The sequence below is a fragment of the Schistocerca nitens genome, chromosome 3 (assembly GCF_023898315.1).
Source record: "Schistocerca nitens isolate TAMUIC-IGC-003100 chromosome 3, iqSchNite1.1, whole genome shotgun sequence".
Taxonomy (NCBI): Eukaryota; Metazoa; Arthropoda; class Insecta; order Orthoptera; family Acrididae; genus Schistocerca; species Schistocerca nitens.
In genome coordinates, this window is record NC_064616.1 from 889,441,844 (window position 1) to 889,467,813 (window position 25,970).

The 25,970-nt window shown below is 42.1% G+C and overlaps 1 protein-coding gene across 4 annotated transcripts in view; it reads left to right on the forward strand.

Moving 5' to 3' along the window:
- The window catches only part of LOC126248940 (uncharacterized), a 529,465-nt gene that overhangs the window by 418,689 nt on the left and 84,806 nt on the right, over positions 1 to 25,970 (forward strand). For all 4 annotated transcript variants that reach the window (XM_049950454.1, XM_049950456.1, XM_049950457.1 and 1 more), the window contains one exon: positions 17,655 to 17,849. In XM_049950454.1, coding sequence (XP_049806411.1) covers positions 17,655 to 17,849 — 195 coding nt within the window. The remainder of the gene's footprint in view (positions 1 to 17,654; positions 17,850 to 25,970) is intronic.

The following is a 25,970-nucleotide window of genomic DNA, read 5'->3' on the forward strand; positions in this document are numbered from 1 at the left end:
AGACGAATGGAAAAACTAGTAGAAGCCGACCTCGGGGAAGATCAGTTTGGATTCCGTAGAAATATCGGAACACGTGAGGCAATACTGACCCTACGACTTATCTTAGAAGCTAGATTAAGGAAAGGCAAACCTACGTTTCTAGCATTTGTAGACTTAAAGAAAGCTTTTGACAATGTTGACTGGAATACTCTCTTTCAAATTCTGAAGGTGGCAGGGGTAAAATACAGGGAGCGAAAGGCTATTTACCATTTGTACAGAAACCAGATGGCAGTTATAAGAATCGAGGGACATGAAAGGGAAGCCGTGGTTGGGAAGGGAGTGAGACAGGGTTGTTGCCTCTCACTGATGCTATTCAATCTGTATATTGAGCAAGCAGTAAAGGAAAGAAAAGAAAAATTCAGAGTAGGTATTAAAATCCATGGAGAAGAAGTAAAAACTTTGAGGTTCGCCGATGACATTGTAATTCCTTCAGAGACAGCAAAGGACCTGGAAGAGCAGTTGAACGGAATGGACAGTGTCTTGAAACCGAGCGAGGTGGCGCAGTGCTTAGGACACTGGACTCGCATTCGGGAGAACGACGGTTCAATCCCGTCTCCGGCCATCCTGATTTAGGTTTTCCGTGATTTCCCTAAATCGTTTCAGGCAAATGCCGGGATGGTTCCTTTGAAAGGGCACGGCCGATTTCCTTCCCAATCCTTCCCTAACCCGAGCTTGCGCTCCATCTCTAATGACCTCGTTGTTGACGGGACGTTAAACACTAACCACCACCACCACCACCACCACCACCAGTGTCTTGAAAGGAAGATATAAGATGAACATCAACAAAAGCAAAACGAGGATACTGGAATGTGGTCGAATTAAGTCGGGTGATACTGAGGGAATTAAATTAGGAAATGGACACTTGAAGTAGTAAAGGAGTTTTGCTATTTGGGGAGCAAAATAACTGATGATGGTCGAAGTAGAGAGGATATAAAATGTAGACTGGCAATGACAAGGAAAGCGTTTCTGAAGAAGAGAAATTTGTTGACATCGAGTATAGATTTTAGTGTTAGGAAGACGTTTCTGAAAGTATTTGTATGGAGTGTAGCCATGTATGGAAGAGAAACGTGGACGATAAATAGTTTAGACAAGAAGAGAATAGAAGCTTTCGAAATGTGGTGCTACAGAAGAATACTGAAGATTAGATGGGTAGATCACATGACTAATGAGGAGGTATTGAATATAATTGGGGAGAAGAGGACTTTGTGGCATAACTTGATTAGAAGAAGGGATCGGTTGGTAGGACGTGTTCTGAGACATGAAGGGATCACCAGTTTAGTACTGGAGGGCAGCGTGGAGGGTAAAAATCGTAGAGGGAGACCAAGAGATGAGTACACTAAGCAGATTCAGAAGGATGTAGGCTGCAGTAGGTGCTGGGAGATGAAGCAGCTTGCACAGGATAGAGTAGCATGGAGAGCTTCATCAAACCAGTCTGAGGTCTGAAGACAACAACAATAACATGTTCTTTGCAAGTGATCAGTTACGTCAGAATGTAATGCCATAAGACATTTGGTGGAAATGTGATAAGATAATTGATTCGTTTGTTTCCAACGATTGTCACTCTTACATCTACACTGATGAGCCATAACATCATGACCACTGCCTACCGCTAGATCGAATGCCTCGTGCTGGTGTTGCAGTGACGCAGTAAGGAAAAAATGTAAGCGGAAGAAACACGAATGGGAAGCAATTATAGCAAAGATACGAGCCCCAAATGCGAAAATCCACTAATATAAGCGGTTTCGACAAAGTTCACATTGTTGTGGCGCGGCGGCTGGAAACTAGGATCTCTGAAACGGCGAAGCTGGTCGCCTATTGGCGTACTACTGTCGTGAGCACCTATGGAAACAGGTAGAATGGTGAAATAACGAATAGGCCGTATGGTACTGGAAGACTACGTCCCATCATAAAAAGTAGAGGTCGGAGGAGCCACCACTGTGCAATCCAGGACAGGCAGGTCTGACGACAGAGTACAATGCTGGTGCAGACACAAGTGTTTGAGCACACCGTTCGTAGGCCTTTTTGAACATGGAGCTCCATCTCACATGACCCCCTACGTGTTCCTGTGTTAACCCAACCACATCGTCAGTATGATTGCAGTGAACACAGCATCACTGAGTTTTCACCTTTGATCAATAGAAACGTGTCACCTGTAGAATGAACTGCATTTCTTGTTACACCAGGTAGATGGCTGGGTCCTTATACGTCGTCATCCAGGCGAATGACTGTACGAAACATGCACTGCACCACAGATGCAGGCCAGTGAGGGCAGAATTATGCTATGGGGTGCACTCAGTTCTGCTTCTTTATGATCTGTGGTGGTAATCGAAGGCATTATTATGGACCGCCTGCTTCGCTTAATGCTTGAAGTCTCCTCCTACGCCAATGACATCTTCCAGCAGGGTAACTGCCCGTGTTGCAAGGTCAGAATCGTGCTGCAGTGGTTTGACTGGCATTATATTGAACTCACATCGATGTCTGGGTCAGCAAATCTGCCTGTTCTGTACCTATTGGAACACACATTGGGCGCTAGCTACATGCCCACGAACCACCATTCCGTAATTTGCAGAAATTACTTTACCTGTGTGTAGACATCGGGTATCACATACTCGTACTTCCGGAGTCCTGCCAAGGACTCGTAGAATCCATACCAAGCAGAATCAGTGCTATATTGCGTTTGCATATTACACCAACACGCTATTTAACAGATCATAATGTTTTGGCGCATCAGTGTAATATCTTTACTAACAATGAGTGGCGGCTCGTGCAAAATTTTAGCAGAGTGCTAAAATGGGGTGACCTGTTTCCTTAAAAGGGTAGTAACCATAACTAAATTTAATATATTTTATGTATATAAATTAAACGTAAAATATAACCAAATTTTATAATTAATAGTTTCATTGAGAGGGATAAAATGAAAAAAAAAGTTAGCAGTGTGAATCTAACCCAAACCGATAAGCCGCCAGTCATGCATTTGATCACTCGGCCTCAGTGTTTTGCAGCCAGTGTGCCTCACATTCCTCAAACTCCACTCTTGCAGAATAAGTTACATGCACTTTCAAAGAAAAAAAAAAAAACCTTGTCCTATGGGCAACTTTAGCTCTCATAGCACAGGAAGGGATGATGTTTCATCGGAGCATGCGCAGTCGAAAACGGGCAGCTCCATCCCTACTCTACGTTGATCATAGTGAGGCTGACTATCATTTCAGCACTCGACACTGGCTTATAGTTACCGCTGAGAGCCGGCAGAGGTGGCCGAGCGGTTCTAGGCGCTTCAGTCCGGAGCCGCGCGACTGCTACGGTCGCAGGTTCGAATTCTGCCTCTGGCATGGATGTGTGTGATGTCCTTAGGTTAGTTACATTTAAGTAGTTCCAAGTCTAGGGGACTGATGACCTCAGGTATTAAGTCCCATAGTGCTCCGAGCCATTTGAACCATTTACCGCTGAGAGAGCGCTACAATACATGTTTCTCGTCCGTTTTATTTGCATACCAGCGCACATTCGAAGAGAAATGGCATAACCTGTGATATTTACAGTGTGCCGTAGCACATTAGTGCATGACAACCAACCGCCAATGCTAATGATAAAATTGTAAAAATCCTGTCTGTCTGTTTTTGTGTTCGAACACGCCAATCTCCAAAACTACTAGACGAATATTCATCGGGTTTTCACAGGTAACTTGAGTGTAGCTTGGGATTACATACAGGCTGTATTTCATAGAAATCGGAACACACGAAAGTGACACCGTAATTTAGAGTTTTACCTAAGATCGTCTGTTGAGCTTAGTAGTTCGGATGTTCAATCATCATGGTGTAGTACATCATAGAACCAACAGATGGTGCTGTTCCTTTTGAAAGTTTGTCAGTGACAGAATTAAGCGCCACTATCTTATATTTAAGGGTGCAAACTAACAGCGAATGTACGTGGCTAACATACAGGAATTTACTGAGTACGCTATGTATATTAAAAAATTAACACTGTTTTGCTTCTTGCGACAGGTTTTATTTATATTCTTCGCTAGGGAAAAAAGGTCTTAAGTTTGCTTTGTGATTTGGGTGCCTAGTCATTAAATTTTTATTTGGTTTTGCCAACAAATAAAAAAATATAAAACTGTAGTCTCTCTTAACACATCAGATTGACTGAAGACTGTGTGGTCTCAAAAATCCGATGAAGGTCATGAGGCGAGACTTGGTATGGCTCGAGAAGATCAGGCTTTATCTCGTTCTTTAGAAACTACTTCTGAAAGTGAGGTATGACAGAGCATCGTGCAGTATGTCGTTCCTCACAACCGTTTACTTACATGACCTTAAGGTTACTTTTATCCAACGCAACATCATAGAGCGGAACTTTGACTGCAGTGGCGCAGGGCAGCGACCTGTTTATACCCTGAATCCTCCTTATTCCTCCAAATATACTGTTTCTGTATAATTGTGTAAAATTCCCTGTGAGCTTATGTTACGACGCTGCGTGTTGCGGCCACGAACCTCGGAGCAGTCTGTGTATAAAGCAACTGACACTGTGTAGCTGTCTCCCATCTTAGTGAAACAACCAAGCTCCTGTCATGTCTCCAAACATACTACCAAACGTTGTATACAAAGAAGCTTTGTAAGAAAAAAAAATAAATGCTACGCATACGAAGTCTCGAGCAAAGCTATAAATAAATACCTGATCAGCGCCGGGTTTCTCAGCTTTTACTTTCATAATTCGATGAAATTCTTGGCTGACGTTGCTACCTCTTGGCCGACGGATTGATGACTTCGCTGTTTAGTCAACCAATCAGTCCAAAGCTGGCAAAACGTGAAGAGCAGAAGCTGCTTAGCGTATTTCTTGGATCAGCTCAGTTATGTATTTCTTTCGTTACAAATTTTCATTAAGATGTCAAATAAAAATTTAGAGCACTCTAGGCTATTTACTGACTCTTACGAGGGCAGTTCAATAAGTAATGCAACACATTTTTTTTTCTGAAACAGGGGTTGTTTTATTCAGCATTGAAATACACCAGGTTATTCCCCAATCTTTTAGCTACACAACACTATTTTTCAACGTAATCTCCATTCAATGCTACGGCCTTACGCCACCTTGAAATGAGGGCCTGTATGCCTGCACGGTACCATTCCACTGGTCGATGTCGGAGCCAACGTCGTACTGCATCAATAACTTCATCATCCGCGTAGTGCCTCCCACGGATTGCGTCCTTCATTGGGCCAAACATATGGAAATCCGACGGTGCGAGATCGGGGCTGTAGGGTGCATGAGGAAGAACAGTCCACTGAAGTTTTGTGAGCTCCTCTCGGGTGCGAAGACTTGGGTGAGGTCTTGCGTTGTCATGAAGAAGGAGAAGTTTGTTCAGATTTTTGTGCCTACGAACACGCTGAAGTCGTTTCTTCAATTTCTGAAGAGTAGCACAATACACTTCAGAGTTGATCGTTTGACCATGGGGAAGGACATCGAACAGAATAACCCCTTCAGCGTCCCAGAAGACTGTAACCATGACTTTACTGGCTGAGGGTATGGCTTTAAACTTTTTCTTGGTAGGGGAGTGGGTGTGGCGCCACTCCATTGATTGCCGTTTTGTTTCAGGTTCGAAGTGATGAACCCATGTTTCATCGCCTGTAACAACCTTTGACAAGAAATTGTCACCCTCAGCCACATGACGAGCAAGCAATTCCGCACAGATGGTTCTCCTTTGCTCTTTATGGTGTTCGGTTAGACAACGAGGGACCCAGCGGGAACAAACCTTTGAATATCCCAACTGGTGAACAATTGTGACAGCACTACCAACAGAGATGTCAAGTTGAGCACTGAGTTGTTTGATGGTGATCCGTCGATCATCTCGAACGAGTGTGTTCGCACGCTCCGCCATTGCAGGAGTCACAGCTGTGCACGGCCGGCCCGCACGCGGGAGATCAGACAGTCTTGCTTGACCTTGCGGCGATGATGACACACGCTTTGCCCAACGACTCACCGTGCTTTTTTCCACTGTCAGATCACCGTAGACATTCTGCAGGCGCCTATGAATATCTGAGATGCCCTGGTTTTCCGCCAAAAGAAACTCGATCACTGCCCGTTGTTTGCAACGCACATCCGTTACAGACGCCATTTTAACAGCTCCGTACAGCGCTGCCACCTGTCGGAAGTCAATGAAACTATACGAGACGAAGCGGGAATGTTTGAAAGTATTCCACAAGAAATTTCCGGTTTTTTTTCAACCAAAATTGGCCGAGAAAAAAAATGTGTTGCATTACTTATTGAACTGCCCTCGTATGTTATTGTAATGCGTGTATTTTTGGTTGTGATAACATTCGTTGTACAGAAATTTCGTTTTTTTTCCGTACATAATAAGGGGAGTTATTTTTCAGAGAACCACTAAATAATTCCTTGTAGTACATGGCCATCAATTTGTTATTTTTCCCCTTTGACTGGATTAATTATAACGATGTTATTACTTGCAATAAGTACTAACTCATCTTGATATACAGGGTGATTCCGTGATACACATTTTCAGGGATCATTGAGAAGAGTAAACGTATCAGGGACCCTGGTATAGAAACAACAGAGTCAAAAGTTGTCTTTTCGGTACCTCTGACAGTGAAGTTCATATACTGGTACCTTCGTTACCGAGATTGTAGGGTAAGCTATCTTCAGAGGTAGTAGTATGGACCAAAACAAAAAAGTCTAGAAACATGTTCTCTAAAATACATACTTTAACAATTGTGAGGCATTCTTCGTCTTCGCTACCGTGAAACACATCTCTTCCGCTGAAGAAAAAATAAGGTATAGCTCTTAAGCCCATGTCCGCTTGGCATTTTTTTCTTGCGTTGGTTCATACTACCGTCTTCGAAGGTTGTCTACCGTACGATCTTAGTAGAAAATGTGCCGGTACACGTATTCCACGGTCGGAAGTATCAGAACGGTTTTCGCTTATAACTTCCGGAGCACGATATCGTATACCAAACTAAGTTTTCCCTTCTCCGTAATCCCTGCACGTTTGTCTCATAATCACGGAATCGCCATGTATTTTACGTGGAAGGTCATCCACATAAAATGTAAAACTATTTTCGGAATTGAATCAGACTCCGTAAATGATTTCTCTCCAGTCACTAAAATTTCGTCTTTCCAGGCTTGATGAATTATTCTTACCAGCCTTCTGCATTCTTTGAATCAGACACAATATAAACAACTATTTGTTTATCAAAGAATAAATTGCATAAACCTTGAGTTTTTCTAAGAGAAATCATTATCCACGCGGCGGTTCCTGGGGCGGATCACAAGAAAAACCAAATGTCAATGTTATTTTATTTAATGTTCGTAATATTTCATGAGAATAAATAGCGTTCTCAGTAGAGCAATCTTTCCGGGTTTCACACTGTGGAGTGATAAATAAATTGTTTGTAGTTTGGTTTGACACCGTTCTTGAATACATCACTAGCTCGAATATTTTGTAAAATGAGGTCGGAAAGAAAACTGGACGAGAGTTATTTTATTCATGTCTCTCACCTTTCTCATAAACATAGGTGACAGTGGCCAGCTTTTGATATCTGGAAAAAATGGCAGATGTAGCGATACATTATCTGTACCGCTAAAGATATGAATTGTTAAGTTGAAAAAAATGGTTCAAATGGCTCTGAGCACTATGGGACTTAACATCTATGGTCATCAGTCCCCTAGAACTTAGAACTACTTAAACCTAACTAACCTAAGGACAGCACACAACACCAGGCATCACTATTAAGTTGAAATAACTATTCAGAATTGTATATGAAATTGTCTCAAAACAAAATAAACTTTTGTTTTCAGGGCATTACTTTCCCTAAAGCCTCTTGGTGTACTTATGGTTGCTTAAAGTTCTGTGGAATGCGATTTTGTAACATATTCCCTTGCTTCAAATGAACGATTTGACCCTAGTTCAATTGATACATTTATGAAGTCGAGATTAAAATTACTTGCCACTTGTGGTACATCAGTCACAATATATTCATTCAGCTTAATTGTGATAGTATCTTTTTCACCGACCTGTTGTCTTGTGGAACCCCTGACCGTCCAAATCAATCGAAAGGCAACTTAACTCTTCTCTACGAGGTTCCAAAGCAGAGGAGTGGTAGTGTGTGTATCCATGTCATTGAGGGTGCAGTAACGAAACGATTTAACAAACTCCAAAGTGGGCTGCTACTGAGTGGCAGTGTTTAGCTATCGTCCGTGTTAAGTTTTATGCTTCGTAGAGAGGTTGGACGTCTGAGAGACCGGCAGAAAACGTCGGACAGCTAATACAAGGACTGTTGCAGGGGAACTGCAACACAGTGGAACACCATCATGATCCGTGAAGCGTTTCCTTGACGTTCTGCAGGACCATTAATTCAAGTGGGAAGCATTCTCGGCCAGTTTTGTTCAGAATCCATCGTCAGAATTCACGCTTGACAGTTCTTTTACTTGGGAAAGAGAGCATCATTCATAAAGATAATGCGCCAGTGGCAGGAATGGGTTAATCAAGCCTTCAAACTTATCACACCTTGAGAACCCTGCCATGTCCCTTTTCCCCGAGTCTAGTAACACAACAAGACAACCTGAAGAGCGTCCGTCGAGACTGAAAATGTAGGAGTGGGGCAATGTGAGATTTAAGTGCTGAGAGGATCTGTGAACGTACCATGTTGGAAATGGAGCGTTGCTGTTACCCCAGCTGATGAAATTATTTAGTGTGGCAGGTGTATGTGACAAATCTAGTCCTTCTAGTGGACCACTAAGTGATGGGTCTTCCTCCCCTCTCTCTCGCTCACCTCTCTCCCCTCCCCCCCCCCCCCCCCCACCTACATATTACATATTTATTTTACTCTATCTTGCTATTGTCTTTGAATGTAATCTTCCTGCTTTTTAGTCATAGCTTCGGCGTCATGAAAGCTTTCGCATGCCATGTGATATTTCTGATCGTCTGTACATAAATATTGGGGATATGTCGAAGTCTGGAAGACGCGTTTGGACTGTAGCGACCGTAAGGTAGTGCTTCTCGGCCGTATAAATGCAGCTTTTCGGTTTCAGAATTCTCAGTGTTACCACGAAGGAGAAAGAGCTGCCATCGAGCAACTACCCGGGTTCGATTCCCGGCCGGATTGGGGATTTTCTCTGCCCGGGGACTGGGTGTTCGTGGTTTCATCATCATTCGTGAAAGCCGATGGATCGGACTGTGTAAAGATTGGGACGCTGTACGGGCGCTGATGACCATGCAGTTGAGCGCCCCGCAAACCAAACATCATCGAGCAACTAAAGCAGAGTTTCCCCGCCCGGTTAGACGTGCGGTCTAACGAATTGCTTTCCGGGCGAGAAGGCGTGCCGGTCCCCGGCACGAGTCCGCCGTCGGATTAGTGTCGAGGTCCGGTGTGCCGGCAAGTCTGTAGGTGGTTTTCAAGGCGGTTTTCCATCTGCCTCGGCGAATGCGGTCTGGTTTCTCTTATTCCGCCTCCGTTACACTATGTCGGCGATTGCTGTGCAAACACTTTCTCCACGTACGCGTACACCATAATTAACATTGTGGTTACACTCGTCTGGTGTGAGACGTTCCCTATGGGGGAGGGGGGACGGTGGGCGCGCCGCATCGCACAATAAACCTGGGTTCGGTGTGGGGCGGCGGTGGGGTGAGTGGACTGCTGTAGCCTGTTGGTTTGTGAACCACTGATGGCTACGGCGGGAACGGAGCCTCTCCGTCGTTTCTAGGTCCCCAGTTGCGTACAGTACAGTACAGTACAATACAATACAATCGTATCTGTTCCTCCTCAGAAATAAACCATTAAGGGACGTATCCGGCAGAATATTTATTACTTTTTTTAACTGTTCGGGAGAATTCGGAATGTTGCCGTTTATGAAATCCCTGTGCTCTCAAAAGTTCTGCACATGTTACACTTTAATCTTCTTAAAGGGCATTTGTCACTAGTTTTAAACATCATCTGTTTTTTGCTCTCTTGGCCATGGATAATCATGTACACTTAGACGATTAACACGGAAACGAGTAAGCAGGCAAGAAATTGTAATATCGTCTATTGTTAACTCACCGTTAATTCACCACAGAATTCGCACAAAATGGTGCGGATTTTTGTCTACTTTTTACCACATAAAATTTAGGTTCTAGTGTATATTCTTTAATCGGTAACTAAAATTACTCGAAATCCGTACAGGCAGAAGTTCAGGCTCCCAGTACTTAAAATCCGAGGACACTGGACGAAAGGAAAAGTTTGCGTCTTCCTAAACTCTTCAACTGACATTGGGCAACGACTACTCCAGTCAATCCTTAGTGTGGTCAGCGAGTGTGTTTTTCACGAAATGGCCTTCATAATGCAACAGTTCAAAGTTGGCTAACATGTAATCATATAAATATCATGACACATCTTCTCTGTATGGGATACAGGAGTGATCTTCCGAACCAGTACGTCAACTGAGTGTGAAAGACGATAGCAATTAGTGAGTCAAAGAGCATTGCCATTGGATGTTCTTAGTGTTTAAGGAAGAACGTCACTTGGAATTACAACTTACTTAATAAACTCTTTTCGGGCTTCCAGCCATGTTAGGTGGTTAAAATGCCACAAGCGTTAGAGTGAGCGCTGATCGACCATTGACAAGGGGGAAATGACCATTACCACTTGACAACAGCCGGGGAGAGCTCGGTCGAAATACTTGCGGGATTTTAACCACCTGACGCGGCTGGAAGCCATAGAAGATTTTATTAATTCATATCGCCACGAAGCCATATATTCATACATTACGAGTTACTTTTAAACTCTGCTAAAAAGCTACCAGGTATTAACGTCCAGCTGCCGTCTAGTCGTTACATGTTGTTTGGATTCATTACAGTTCTTTTCGTTATTTCCTGATAGTATTTAAGACTGTTGTTAGAAAAATATCGTGCTTTTTAGCTGTCATTCATTTCGTTCCTTCTACTACCTAAACTTAAGTTCAGCGAATGTGTGTGTGTGTGTGTGTGTGTGTGTGTGTGTGTGTGTGTGTGTGTGTGTCAGGCTTACATTCTGGTGTTTACTTCCATCTCCACCTAGTAGCAACTCATTCAAAGGTAAGTTGTCATTAAGTCTCACTTAATTACAGTTTTAGTGAGTGTTGGTGCTTTTTAATGTAAAGAAAAAGTAGCTTCATGTGTGCCAAATGGGATGTTGTTTGGGTTGGTATGAGAGAAACTTGTCAGGACTGTGGGATGGAGTTTCATTGGGGTGATTGTAGCTGGGAAGGCAATGAAGTATAACCTGAGGCTCTCCCGTGGAGTTGTAGATTATGTAGTCGAGATACGAGAGTGGTGGAAAAGGGAGGAAAGACCTGTGCCCTTCAGGCGGAATTAGAAATGACGTATTTTGGATTACATAGGCTGAATGGGAAAGAGAATGTTACCTGGGAAAAGGCGACAAGTAATAAGCAAAGTTGAAAACCTTGGAATTCACATTTCACATTCCCGGTAATAGTCAGACTGACTTGTTACATCAAATAGAAGAAAAGCCACAACTGGCTTTTAAACAGAATGCAGCAGATTTGAAGGACTATCTCTAAGGCTAGGTCAGTAAAAAGTCAAATCGTCAAATCGTCGATGAGTCATCCTGATAGGTAGCAATCGTGGGAGCGTTGTAGACCAAATGCTACAGAAAAACCTGGGTGTAGAACAGTAGGCCACAAGCATTGTGGAACCTAGCGCCAAGCTTAGCCAGGTAACAGGGGACATAGGGGCTTTGTGGAGAGAAGAGGTTCAGGTAATTACAGTAGAGGAGCAGGAAACAGCCTGGATAGCAGCTTCGAGTATAGCATTACAGGTGACCCGGAGGAAACAGGTGCAGTTGCAGCGCACAGTCATGTGGAGGTTTTGCAGCGTCATGATAAACCCTGCGTTAACACAGCTGACAGAGGTGTAAACAAGAAGCTGAGTGGGTTGCTGTTAGCTGTACCTGTTGCTACAATTGGGAAATAGGGATACACTAATCATGGTCTGCACCTGAATATGAATTAGCTGAGCATATTGCAGAAAAAGTGAGGAGGGGGGAGGCAGGCAGGCAGGCAGGCACATGCACACAGGCAAAATTTCTGTGATTACTGGTGTCATAGGGCAGTTTTTGTTTTTGTTTAGCTTAGTCAAAGTGTAGAAAGTCCAAAAATAAATTAGAACAGAACAGGACCATAATATGTGTAACAGTTTCCGGAAAAGCAAAATTAATTTTTTTCATCAGAACAATTTGTCAGTATTTGAAAGATGCTTTCCTATTAAGCTATTCAGAAGATTCATAAAAAAGCTAGCTATGGATAACTAAAGGGATTAAAATTTCGTGTAAGAGGAAAAGGGAAATATCTATGGAACCCAGAACAAGTCAAGATCCAGCGTTACATGCCTTCTACAAAAAATACTGTAATATCATGATAGAAATCTGCCAAGGACAGTACTTCTACTTATTACATGTATCGGTTAGAAAAATGCACTGATGATAACTGATATCATTAGAAATCGATTTGCAGCAAGATAGATAAATTATGCTTCCGCGACTAGTTGCTACATTCTGTATAATTTTATTTCGCGGTCGCTGCACAGAAAGGGAAACTTATGGAGCCCAACATTCAAAAATCTGTAAGTGATTCCATCAGCATTCGAGCTTTGTTCGATTTTAACGATTTCAGCTGTTTCTCAATACCCCTGATACTAATACTTACTTCACTCATCTTTTCAATGGCACGAAGATTCATTTGGGGCAATTCTCCTGGGTTTTAGTTTGTAAAGGAACATTTGAAAACGGAGTTAAGCAGTTCAGTTTTTGCTTTGCTACCTTCAATTTCAGTTTCTCATTCGGTAGGGACTGGACACTAACTTTTCTGCCACCAACAGCCTTTGCATACGACCAGGAATTCCTTTGGGTTCTGTGAAATATAATAGTCAATGAAAGCATCACGCATTGCTCTCTTGACAGCCAAATGCATTTCATTCAGCGTCTCTCTATCTATAGCCCTATGCTTTGTTTTACACCTATTATCCATTAATCTCCGTTTCTTGACAAGTTTCTTTACAGTGACTTTCCCAAGTGACAAATACTTTATTTGTCATTGCTTGGTTACCCCAAAATATTACGTCATAGGTCAACAATGAATGATAGCAGCCAAAATAAGCAACCTTAACAGCGCCAGTATTAGCAGTTTCTGCTATAATATGTAGAGTATCAGAGGTAGAGGTAAGATCGCCTTATTGATGGGCTAGTTCTTAGCCACTTTCTGATCCTGTAGTACCCGTGACGGCTTAAGCAGTTGAGTGGAGACAGTGGAGAGCTTGCCATCAAGTAAAATATTGAATGTGTGATCACCATGCTATAGCACTTTGTCTGGAATACAATTGTTGTAGGGCTGCCGAGATAGTATCACATGCAGCTGTACTTCACTACAATCTTCCAAATGCCCTTTGGAAAAATACCTGCAGCACGCCGTGCGCATAAGGAGGGGGTTTACGAATGTGAGTGATGTTGTTTCACGCTAGTTTCTGAAGTTGGCAATTCACAGTTCGCCAGACATGGTGACAGAAGCAGAAAGTCAGCGGAAAGGGCCAGGCATTCGCCTAGAACAATTTCCACCGAAGACGCCCACAAATTTCCTTTGTCAGGGCTTAAGTTCACTGCGAGGAATGGCATGTCAGAAGAACCTGAAGCATACGGTGCCAGCATTAGACTATTGCGGTATTTTGCGAGTGATACGCTGTAGTTAGAGAACTTTGGACGCCACGCAATCTGCACAACCCTCTAACAGATGGAACTCGATCTGTCGGCCCGATCAGTAATTATCGAAGGTGGGAAGCTGGAATGTGCAATCCACGAATGTACAAAGGCAAGAGCAGTCGATTCGGCTATTACGTCCGTTAGTGGAATTGCATCCACCCAATGTGGCAGTCTATCAATGGCACGTAACACATAGTGGAAACCATGAGATTATGCCAGTGGTCCCACCAGATCCAAATGGATGTGCTGTTGTCAACCTTTTGGAAGGCAAAATTTTCTGTCGAAACTATGTGGAACCTAGCTGGCTGGGACCAATGGACGTATAATATGTGTTGTGAAGTATCACACCGCAGGTGCAAGACGATGCCAGGGGCCAGTATTAGTTGTACTGTTAATCCAGTGGCGCTGTCCGTTAAGGTCGCTATTATCTTTTAAGCCTTCCTTCATTGTTTTGCTATTTCATTTAAATCTGGTGCTAATAAGGAACAGGCAGTCGGCAACCACACTGTCGGCCCTGTTGACGTGGCAAATGTTGATAGCGAATTCCCCAATGTCATCAAGATGACAGAAGCAGCGAGGAGAGCAGTTCTTAATTTGGTGGCATATCGCATGTCGCAAGTCGGTGGTCAGTGAATGTGGTAAGCAGATGCTCCTCAATATCCTCCTGCAAATACTTCATGGCTTCTTACAAAGCCGATATTTCGCGGTCATAAGCAGACCACAGTTGTGTAGCAGTTGTTTTAGGCCATTTAGTTGCTGTTATGAACAGTCGTGCCGAAAGTGAAGGGTGTGCCGAAACGATGGTGTTGTGAAGGTCTTTTTTGTAGTGTCGGACGTATGTTGCAACCCGGAGGTCCGTTGCAGAGGCTGTTTACGTATTTTTACCTGCGAAGGCGTTAGTCTTTGCAGCAGGTGGGATGTGACGCCTGTAAGAGTTATCCATTCCAGGAATCTGTGAAGTTCATGGAATGTGGTAGTGTGTGGTGTCTGTCTGATGAATCCTTTACATTCCTGCATTGGTCTGATTCCATCTTGTCACAATCTCTCCTTGCATAACTGGCATTTATCCTTGTTTACTACTATCCCAAATTCTTCCAGTGCACAGAAGACCATCTGCAGGTACTCTTCATGTTGTACAGGCAAAGAGGGAAAAAAATCAGTGTATCGTTTAGGTATGGGAAACAGAACGGGAAGTGACTGAGAGCATACTGATCAAATGCTGCCAAGGCTGGGCAGAGATTTTTGATGCACGAAGCATGTACAAGTGTTCACCTAATACGAAAGGAGTAATGATGGCAGTCTTGTAAATGTCATCCATTGCCATTGGGATCTGTATATACGCCTTTTCACAATTAATAACACTAAATACTGAAGCACCAGCTAACAAGTAAGCGAAGTTCTCATTATTTGGTATTGGATTTCTGTCTGGTACTGTTTGGGGGGTTTAGTGCTCTGTAATCCTTGCAAATACTGTATATGCAATACTTTTTAGACATTAAGTGGATAGAAGAGGCCCATGTACTATATGAGGGTCGCCCATTACCCTGTTTAATAGTTCAATAGCTGCTTTAGCGACGTATTACTTGGCTGGAGCTATATGGAAGACTGGCGGTCCTTCAGAAGAGTTTATTCTGTGGACAGTATTATCTCAAATGCCACAAAATTCTAGACAAAACACTAGCAACACTGCAAGAGTGAGGCGATTCACAGACACAAATCGCTGACCTGTAAATGCTCCAAAGTTACAGCTGTGAAGTATGAGCCTGGTCATGCTGCTGAGCTTTCACACAAACATCTAATTATGGTCCACTTAACACATGTTCATAACTGTGTATTTTGAGCACCCTCCATAATGAAGTCGATAAGATATGGGGATGTCGTCAAATCACTTTGTTGCACATATTTCACGTGGTCGTCAACACAAGTGGGAGGAGAAATAAAGTCTCTCTCTCTCTCTCTCTCTCTCTCTCTCTCTCTTTATCATTTCATTATTAAACTGCTCCGTATTGTTTGTCACACTTTGTAAACCACTACAAACAGTATTTGGTTGGACAAAAGGTCCCAGTTACCTTTGTCTGTCAACACGGTTTGGTTTCTGAAGTGCTAATGAAACTGTGTGGTTGTTTCCATTAAACCCTAGTTATCCTTCTTTAGCTCATCGATATGCAGCAGGGTTTTGGAACATATATTGTGCTCAAACATAATGAACTACCTCTGTCAACGCGGACTAAGAAAACATCGTTCTTGTGAAACACAACTAACTCTTCTCACACGAAGTGTTGAGTGCAATTGACAAGGGTCTCCAAATTGAATCCGTATTTCGAGATTTCCAGGAGGCTTTAGACACTGTAACACACAAGCGTCTTGTAGTGAAATTGCGTGCTTACGGAATATCGTCTTAGTCATGTGACTGGAATCGTGATTTCCTGTTGGAGAGGTCACAGTTCGTAGTAATGTACGGAAACTCATCGAGTAAAACAGAAGTTACTTCTGGCATTCGCCAAGATGATTATGTCTATTGTCAAAGAATCAAAAGATCAAAATGAGTTGTAAAAACGATTTAGAAAAGATATCTGTATGCTGCAAAAATTGGCAGTTGACCTTAATGAAAAGTGTGAGGTCATCCACATGAGTGCTGAAAGGAATCCGTTAAACGTCGGTTACATGATCAGTCACTCAAATCTCAAGGCCGTAAATTCAACTACATACCTAGGCATCGCTATTACGAGCAACTTAACATGTAAAGAATACATAGCAAATGTTGTGGTGAAAACAAACCAAAGCTTGCTTTTTATTGGCGGACCACTTAGAAAATGTAACATACCTACTAAAGCGACTGCCTACATTACGCTTGTTCGTCCTCTTTCGGAGTTCTGCTGCGCGTTGTGGGATCATTCCCGGATAGGATTGATGTAGTACATCGAGAAAATTCAAAGAACGTTAGGTTTTGTATTATTCCGAAATTAGAGCCTACAGTGTCACGGTCATGGTACGGGATTTGAGGGTGGACATGATTAAAACAAAGGCGTTTTTCGTTGCTGCAGAATCTTTTCACGAAATTTCATTTACATATTTCTCCTCCGACTCCAAAAATATTTTATAGGCACAGACTTACATAGGGGAAACGTTCATCAAAATACAATAAGGAACATCAGAACAACTGAAAGATACTAGTGTTCGTTTTTTCCGCGCACTGTTCGAGATCGGAATAATAGAGAATTAGTGTGAAGGTGGTTCGATGAACCCTCTGAAGGGCACTTACGTGTGATTTGCAGATAACCGTTATGGATGTAGACGGAGTTTCAGAAGCTGTTCTTTAGACTGCTATCCGTTCACGTAACAGTGATCATACTGCTGGAAGCCAAATCTGAATGAACTCATGAAACAAATTTTCATCTCGGATATTTGCTGAGGCTGCATTGTGCATAGGCCTAAATTCTATCGTGATCAGTCAGCCGATGTGTTCCAACTAGCTACTTGGTTAAAGCATCTCCTTTGGTTATATACAGTGAAAATTTAATCATGTAGTGGAAAAAAAGAAAAATTCACTATTACTGGAGACATGGCTCCAAAAAAGAAGAGTTTTCTTCACTTAGTTTTTCTCATTAATTTACTCATGTGAACAGTCTCAGCCATTTTGATACATGGAATGTGTAGCATAGTACAAAACAGAATAATAAATCTCAGTCGTGCTACACGCCTGAACGAAGTTGCCACAAGGCGTTGTGACTGATGAGAGCGACCCTAAAGGCATTTCCCATTCACAGTCGCTCCCATCAGCCATCGCGCCGAGTGTCAAATTTGTTTAGGCGATTCATACGTACGGCCAGATTTAGTTCAATGTTGTTCTTGCCATTATAATGTTTACAATTTACTTCACATTGCTTTCAGTGTTTCCAGGAGCATGTGGAGACGATCCCAACTCGACTTCCAAAGCTGACGTCTTCAAAACCAGCGGCTAATCCACTTCAGTTCATCAAAGTTGGTCCCTGTGACTTGTATCGATCAGCGCAGGAGCAAATTCGCAAAGTAGAAGAAGTGAAGAAAATAAAGGAAAAGCGAGATGAAGCTGAGGATTGGCAATCGGTAACTTGCATGGACCTATAATGCCTAATGTTGTAGGATAAACAATAATATCATTTTCAAATTCTTAGTTTCAGATTATTTGTTAATATATTAAATGCTTTCTATAAGGAATCTTCCGTCGGTTCTTGGTAGAACAACATTGTAAGAAATGAGAAGCACCAGTTTGCTTTTGTTCTACAGAATCACCTTTATTGTATTAATCTGTTTTCGGCTTACAAAGCCAACATCAGACATTTACTGAGTATTGTCACCAAAGGAATTACAATGTTTGCAAACGTGGTCGAGAAATTACAAGTCTAGATTGAAGTAGAAACATACAGTAAGTAACATCTTCGACAGTGTGGTGGCAATGCAATGAAAAAGTAAAAAAATGAACAGCAAACAAATAAAAATGGAGTAGACAGAAAAACCTTAACACAAAAAAGGAACAGCAACTCCATTCTCTCTTGACTCTTGTTTCTCTTATAAAGTCACTATTTCCAGCCCACCTCCTCACATAGTTCTAAAATACTCAGTTGGCACTTTTTCATAGTCTTTCTGACTTCATCTGGTTTCCATATTTAATACACTCCTGGAAATGGAAAAAAGAACACATTGACACCGGTGTGTCAGACCCACCATACTTGCTCCAGACACTGCGAGAGGGCTGTACAAGCAATGATCACACTCACGGCACAGCGGACACACCAGGAACCGCGGTGCTGGCCGTCGAATGGCGCTAGCTGCGCAGCATTTGTGCACCGCCGCCGTCAGTGTCAGCCAGTTTGCCGTGGCATACGGAGCTCCATCGCAGTCTTTAACACTGGTAGCATGCCGCGACAGCGTGGACGTGAACCGTATGTGCAGTTGACGGACTTTGAGCGAGGGCGTATAGTGGGCATGCGGGAGGCCGGGTGGACGTACCGCCGAATTGCTCAACACGTGGGGCGTGAGGTCTCCACAGTACATCGATGTTGTCGCCAGTGGTCGGCGGAAGGTGCACGTGCCCGTCGACCTGGGACCGAACCGCAGCGACGCACGGATGCACGCCAAGACCGTAGGATCCTACGCAGTGCCGTAGGGGACCGCACCGCCACTTCCCAGCAAATTAGGGACACTGTTGCTCCTGGGGTATCGGCGAGGACCATTCGCAACCGTCTCCATGAAGCTGGGCTACGGTCCCGCACACCGTTAGGCCGTCTTCCGCTCACGCCCCAACATCGTGCAGCCCGCCTCCAGTGGTGTCGCGACAGGCGTGAATGGAGGGACGAATGGAGACGTGTCGTCTTCAGCGATGAGAGTCGCTTCTGCCTTGGTGCCAATGATGGTCGTATGCGTGTTTGGCGCCGTGCAGGTGAGCGCCACAATCAGGACTGCATACGACCGAGGCACACAGGGCCAACACCCGGCATCATGGTGTGGGGAGCGATCTCCTACACTGGCCGTACACCACTGGTGATCGTCGAGGGGACACTGAATAGTGCACGGTACATCCAAACCGTCATCGAACCCATCGTTCTACCATTCCTAGACCGGCAAGGGAACTTGCTGTTCCAACAGGACAATGCACGTCCGCATGTATCCCGTGCCACCCAACGTGCTCTAGAAGGTGTAAGTCAACTACCCTGGCCAGCAAGATCTCCGGATCTGTCCCCCATTGAGCATGTTTGGGACTGGATGAAGCGTCGTCTCACGCGGTCTGCACGTCCAGCACGAACGCTGGTCCAGCTGAGGCGCCAGGTGGAAATGGCATGGCAAGCCGTTCCACAGGACTACATCCAGCATCTCTACGATCGTCTCCATGGGAGAATAGCAGCCTGCATTGCTGCGAAAGGTGGATATACACTGTACTAGTGCCGACATTGTGCATGCTCTGTTGCCTGTGTCTATGTGCCTGTGGTTCTGTCAGTGTGATCATGTGATGTATCTGACCCCAGGAATGTGTCAATAAAGTTTCCCCTTCCTGGGACAATGAATTCACGGTGTTCTTATTTCAATTTCCAGGAGTGTAGTATTCGCACATTCCATGTACCAATGTTCAATTTATCTTTCTCTTCTTTTTATAGTCTTCCTACTTATCATCTGCAAGGATTTCATTCAGTGATGACCTAATAAGCCTCGCCATTCCTCCTGCAGGACCATGGAATGATATTCGTGTGCAGATTGGCACTGACAAATGTAAACATGATTAGAGGGGAAGCTTGTGAAGGCAGACAAAACTCATTTTGTTGAAGATCTTAGTATTAGAAACCTAGTGTCTGGGGAGACTTTCAATAACCTTGGATAGAGGAAAATAATTGACTTTCTTAGTTATTTTATAACTTTTTCTGCAGCCGCACAAGATTTTCTTTTGTTTATTTCTTGCACGATACATCTGGGAAATGATTCCACTCCCAAATGCGTTTTTTGCATTTGAGAAACAGAATTTCTCTAATTGCATCGAATAAGAAATAAGAGAACTATGAGTGGAAGCAGCAAAAACTATTTTATAACGAACAGAAGCATTGTATTTACAGTCAGACTTTCACCAACCATTGTAATGGGAAATCTGTACAGTGGGATGTAATTACATTGCAAAAGAGACAGTGAAGAAAGAGATTTCAAGAATACTGCAGGGGATAAAATTGCTCTTACAAACTGAACTGAAATCAAAAAACGAAATTACAGCTGTAGGATAGACTGAACCCAATATGATATTTTATCTGCCAATTTCCAGAACGAAGGGAAAAACTCAATCTAAAACCTCAAGTGGTGGAGAGCAGGCCATGGTTAAGGCAGCTAATGTAGGTTGGGACCAACTGTCTCTCAGAAAAAGTAGCGGTTCTCTATTTAGTGCCAGTGGTCTCCTTGGAGGACAGATGAGTGGATAGAGCTAGGGTACCCACTTTACCTTAGGATGGCTGAGTAACCAAGGTTAGTGGTATGGAGGGAAAGCAACAGGAAACTACCACATTAAAGATCCACCTGGATATCCCATGTGTAGCAACAATGTATCTTTACTGAACGTGGGTTTCAGATCCCATGGTCCGGCAGGAGGAATGGTGAGGCTTACTAGGTCATCACTGAATGAAATCCTTGCAGATAAGAAGTAGGAAGACTATAAAAAGAAGAGAAAGATGAACTGAAGATTGGTACATGGAATGTATGAATACTATTAAATATGTAAACAAGATGAAGTCAAAAACACTATGAAAAAGTGCCAACTGAGTATTTTAGAACTATGTGAGAGGAGGTGGGCTGGAAATAGTGACTTTACGTCAGAAGATTGTAGAGTAATTTATAACGGATAAAAGAGTCAAGAGAGACTGGAGTTGCTGTTATATTAACAAAGAAGTGGATGCATAATTTAATGAACACGTACTGTATGAGTGATAGTGTATAAATGGAAAAGCTAAAAGCTAGCCAAGTTAGTGTAACAATAACTTAAATATATATACAAACAAAAAACAGTTATGATTAACAAATATGAAATATTCATGACTCCAGTGAAGAATTAATGGAAATGCTGCATCAAATACAATGTTGTTCTCTTGGGAGATTTTAATGCACTGGTACCCATATAAGATAACTAAAAGTGTGCTGTTAAGTTTGGATTGGGAAGAATCAATTCAAGAGTTAAGAAATTTTTAGAATTTTGTGAACATCATGAGATGGTTTTAACAAACACACATTCTGAAGCTCCAGAGAGAAGGTGCTACATGTTGAAGACAAGTTTTGGTGATAGTAGGAGATACATGATTGATTATATAACAGTAAAGCAAAGGTACAGGTACCAAGTAAAATAAACTCACAGTTTCCCAGGTGCTAATAGAGATAGGGGCCATACAAATATTGTGGCAAAGTGCAATGTAGGATTCAAGCGGCACCAGCTGAAATACCTAAGGGAAAGGTAATATATAAATTGAAGGTTACAGAGGCTGCGTAGGAATTAAAGCGTGCGACGATGGAATCACACAGGGTCAAAAGGAGCTGGGATGCTTTCGTGTCAAATATAACTAATACAGACATTTTAGGAATTAGGAAGTTAGGACGGTGGAAACATTGGATGACCCCAGAAATATTGGAATTTGTTGGCAAAAGGAGCAGACCAAAAGAGAACCTTGATCAATATAACGCTATCAGAAACAGGATACCAACAATGTGACATTTAGAGAAAATAAATTCTTGGAAAAATTGAACAAAGAAGTGAGTGACCATTTTAAATATGGGTAACAGGATGAAGCTTACTTAAAGGTTAAACTGTTGCAGCATAGACAGAGAACCAACAGTAATTCTGTGACAGATAAAAATGGTAAACTGTCTTTTGACACGGATGTGACATGCGAAGAGTTTATTGAAGACCTGCACAGTAACACTAAATTTCCTTGCAGTAAATAGATGAAAATCAAATGAAGCAATGAGTATAGATTACATCCCTGCAGAGCTCCTACAGCAAATTATTGTCGACATTAAAAGCAAATTGTTTACTCTGGTATCTAAATGTTGCAAAGAGGATATGTACCCCACCAACTTCACAATTCTTAGAACTGTTGCATTACCCAAGGACAGTACAAATTCTGTCATGTGCATCAAAAGTATTATTGTGAATAATTAAAGAGAGGATAAAAAAAAATTGGAACTTAACCAGTGATCAGTTTGGCTTCAAATTACCACAAGGAATGAGTGAAGAAATATTGGCACTATGCCAAACTTTCTAAAGAAGATTAGAAGTAAACAGAAAAACATATTCACCATTTCTTGACCTGGAAATGGTATTTGATATGATTAATTGGAAGTTTATATTTAAAATGATGCAGAAAGTAGGACTTGACTGTAAAGATGGGCAATTGTACTTTACAGCATGTACAAAAGTCAAAGTAAAGAATTGAATATTAATGATAGCAAGAAAGAAGCAAAAATCAGAAGGAGAATGAGACAGGGGTGCCCTCCAGTATATTACTTATTTAATATGTTCATCTAGCAGACAATAATGACAATGAAAGAAAATAAGACTGGAATCAAAAGTAATTGTATAAATTTGCAGCAGATTTACCAGCGACACTATAATAGTGGCAGACTCAGGGAAGCATCTAAATAAAATGCTTAGGGTCTTAAATAAAGAAATAATGAAGCTAAAAATATACTGACATGATAAAAGTCACGGTTATAGACAAGAAAGGAGGTGGAGGTAAGACACGTGAGAAGAGTAAGTGAGCGATTCAAGGAAGTAGCAGAATTTTGCTGCCTTAGTAGCAATGCGGAAGAAAACAAGCTATGTCTCAGTGAAATAGAGGAATATCACTGGCCAAAAGCATCTTCCAAAGGAACCACCACCGTCTGCTGAACAAGCACATCAGCTTCCACGCTAAGAAAAGATTTGTAAACACGTTTGTATAAAATTTGCTGGACACCTAATCAGACATTATTATTATTATTATTATTATTATTATTATTATTATTATTATTATTTAATTTATTTATTTATTTATTTAGAGATGCTAAAGTTGCTTACTGTGTGTGGTGTACTTCACTGAATAGCTCACCTTGACAGAGGACACATGACACTTACGGAAGGATGATGAAGTCTGAGGCAAATAAATGTGTATTATAGTGCTATAGTTGGATTTGTCAGGCATATAATCCAGCACGTACATGATCACTAATGCACAAATAATACAGTCTGGCATGGCAAATGAAAAGGGATCATTGCCTAGACTAAGGAATGCTGAAAGGGAATTCAAACAGAATGCAGAAGGTACTCATACTGGCTCACTCCCACAAAGTAACCTCAAAATGGAAACTGAGAATAAGCTAAACAAAACCTGGGTCTGCATGTTATTCACCAAAACAGCCTGGAGAACTGAAATATTGACAGATAAAAAGATGCACATGTGGCAAAAGAGGAAGAATAAGAGCTGAGTCAGAAGCTCTCATAGTGGATGCACAAGATCAGTCCTTAAAGAGTAGAAAAGATGAAGGTATAAGGAAAAGCACCCGAAATTATAAATGTTAATTTTGTGGAATATACTTTGATGCCACAGGCGACATGATACCAGGCTGTTCCATCTTCATGAAGAATGAATACTTAGAGGCACAATCAATTGTGCTCATACATTCAGTGTTAAATACTCAGATCTCGCAAACAAATGGTATGACCATGTATGAAGCAGCTAAGACAGCTGGCCTTAATACTGACCCACATGATCAACAAATATGTACTGACTGAATGGTAGCAGCTAATAAGCCTGACATTGTTGTATATCAACCAGATAAAAAGATCATGTCCCTTAGTTGATGCTTCCATTCGGTGTGATGGATGATGATGATGATGATAACGATGACGACACACACCCAGTCCCCAGGCAGAGAAAAATCCCCAACCCGGCTGGGAATCGAACCTAGGAACTTCTTCGCTTACTGTTATTCAAATAACTGAAAGAGCAGCAACACTAGCCATTAGACTACAAGCAGCATCATTGATGTTCTTGGATCAGTACTACGTAACCCAAAGAGCAGTCTGTCTTAGAACCCTAGAACACAGTAAAGACACTGAAATACTATGTATAGTACTCTTTGTAACAGTCCATATCTCGGATGAAGTATTTTAAAGTTGCTAAGTCACCAGACCTACTCTTGAGAAAGCTGGAAGTAACCTGCAGTAGACTTAGCTGTAGCCGCTAAAGTAATTTCTGTTGTGATAAATAAATTTGTTGTTGTAACTGGTGAAAATTGGGGAATAATACAGGTTGAGGAAGACTAAGAAATCATTGATGAACTGCATATCACACTGTCTCAAAGACATCTAGAACATAGAGGCAAAAGTCAGTCCCGTGTGTCATCTAATGCAGAAAGGACAAAACTCCAAAGCTCAAACTGACCACAGAAAGCAGCTGGCTCCATTGAACACCATTAATGCTGCTCTTTCAGTTATTTGAATAACAGTAAGCGAAGAAGTGAAACAGCTCACATGCAGTAAAGCACCAACAAAACTAGAACAAGTAAGGTCACTGCAATGAAATCGTGCCAAAAAATTAAAACCAAAGTGGAAGCTCGAACTGGGACTGAAAAATAAGTGTGATAGCTCATGCAAGCAACTCAAATAACGTGAAAGAGCATAAGCTGAATGAAAAAAAGAACAAAGGGGATCTTAAAATAAGTAATGGCTGAACACAAGAAAAATTGAAGCTTTGGAAATTGTGAAGCAACAGCCAGAGAAATTGGAAGATAATAGACCAGGACCACCCAGTAGCTGCAGTTTCCAATCAAACGAGGAACAGTTGTGACAGAGCCTGAATCAGCAAGCATATATACAAATTGAAAACAAGAGAAGTGGCCGCAACCCAGTGCTGGAAAAATGTCTGTGGAACTGAAAAAAGAGCACAACAAACCTACAGAGAGGATAAAGGACTTAGAGAAGAAATTTTCTAAGAACAGATTGCAACAACTAGAGATGAAAACTGAAATGAGCAACTAAAAGAATGGAAAGGTCAAGAACAGGACATCCTCTCACAATGATCAACTGCACAGTTAGTAGCTCAAGTACCTATCAGGTCTGCAGGTGAAAATGGCCAAACTGTTTAACATAATGTTGCAGACAAAAAGGGTCAGTGAATGGCTAAGAGCTATAAAAACGTATTTAATACAGGATGACACAGCTAAAGGGACAATAACACATCTGCTCACAATGATAAAGTTGCTGAGAGGCAGCAACAGAATTTCTGGAAGAAAACACCGTAGTAGTAGAACAAAAAGGTAACGAACAAAGAAGCAGGAGCACGAGAAACCAGCATATGATCAACAAAATGAGTCTGGAAAGCTGTAAAAGCTGGAAAACAAATTAACTAGAAGCTGGATTGGCTAAAAAAAAGCCTTAGATCACTGCCACACAGTTGGATCATAAGATGCGTGGAAACCTTCAGGGTCAGAACAAATCAGGGAAAAACGGAACATGCTGTGGAGCACTAGAAAACAGAAGTACCTGTCAGAGATGAGTCACAGACTAGTGAACATCAAGAGAGGCATTTTCCACGCAGACTCACAGTCCCCAGTACTGTTAACGATCACCGTGATCCCACTGTCAACTATTGTACAGAAAGCAAATCTGAGCTATCAGACAGGGAGAAATTCTCAGAAAATATCCCATCAGCTGTACATGGATGACTT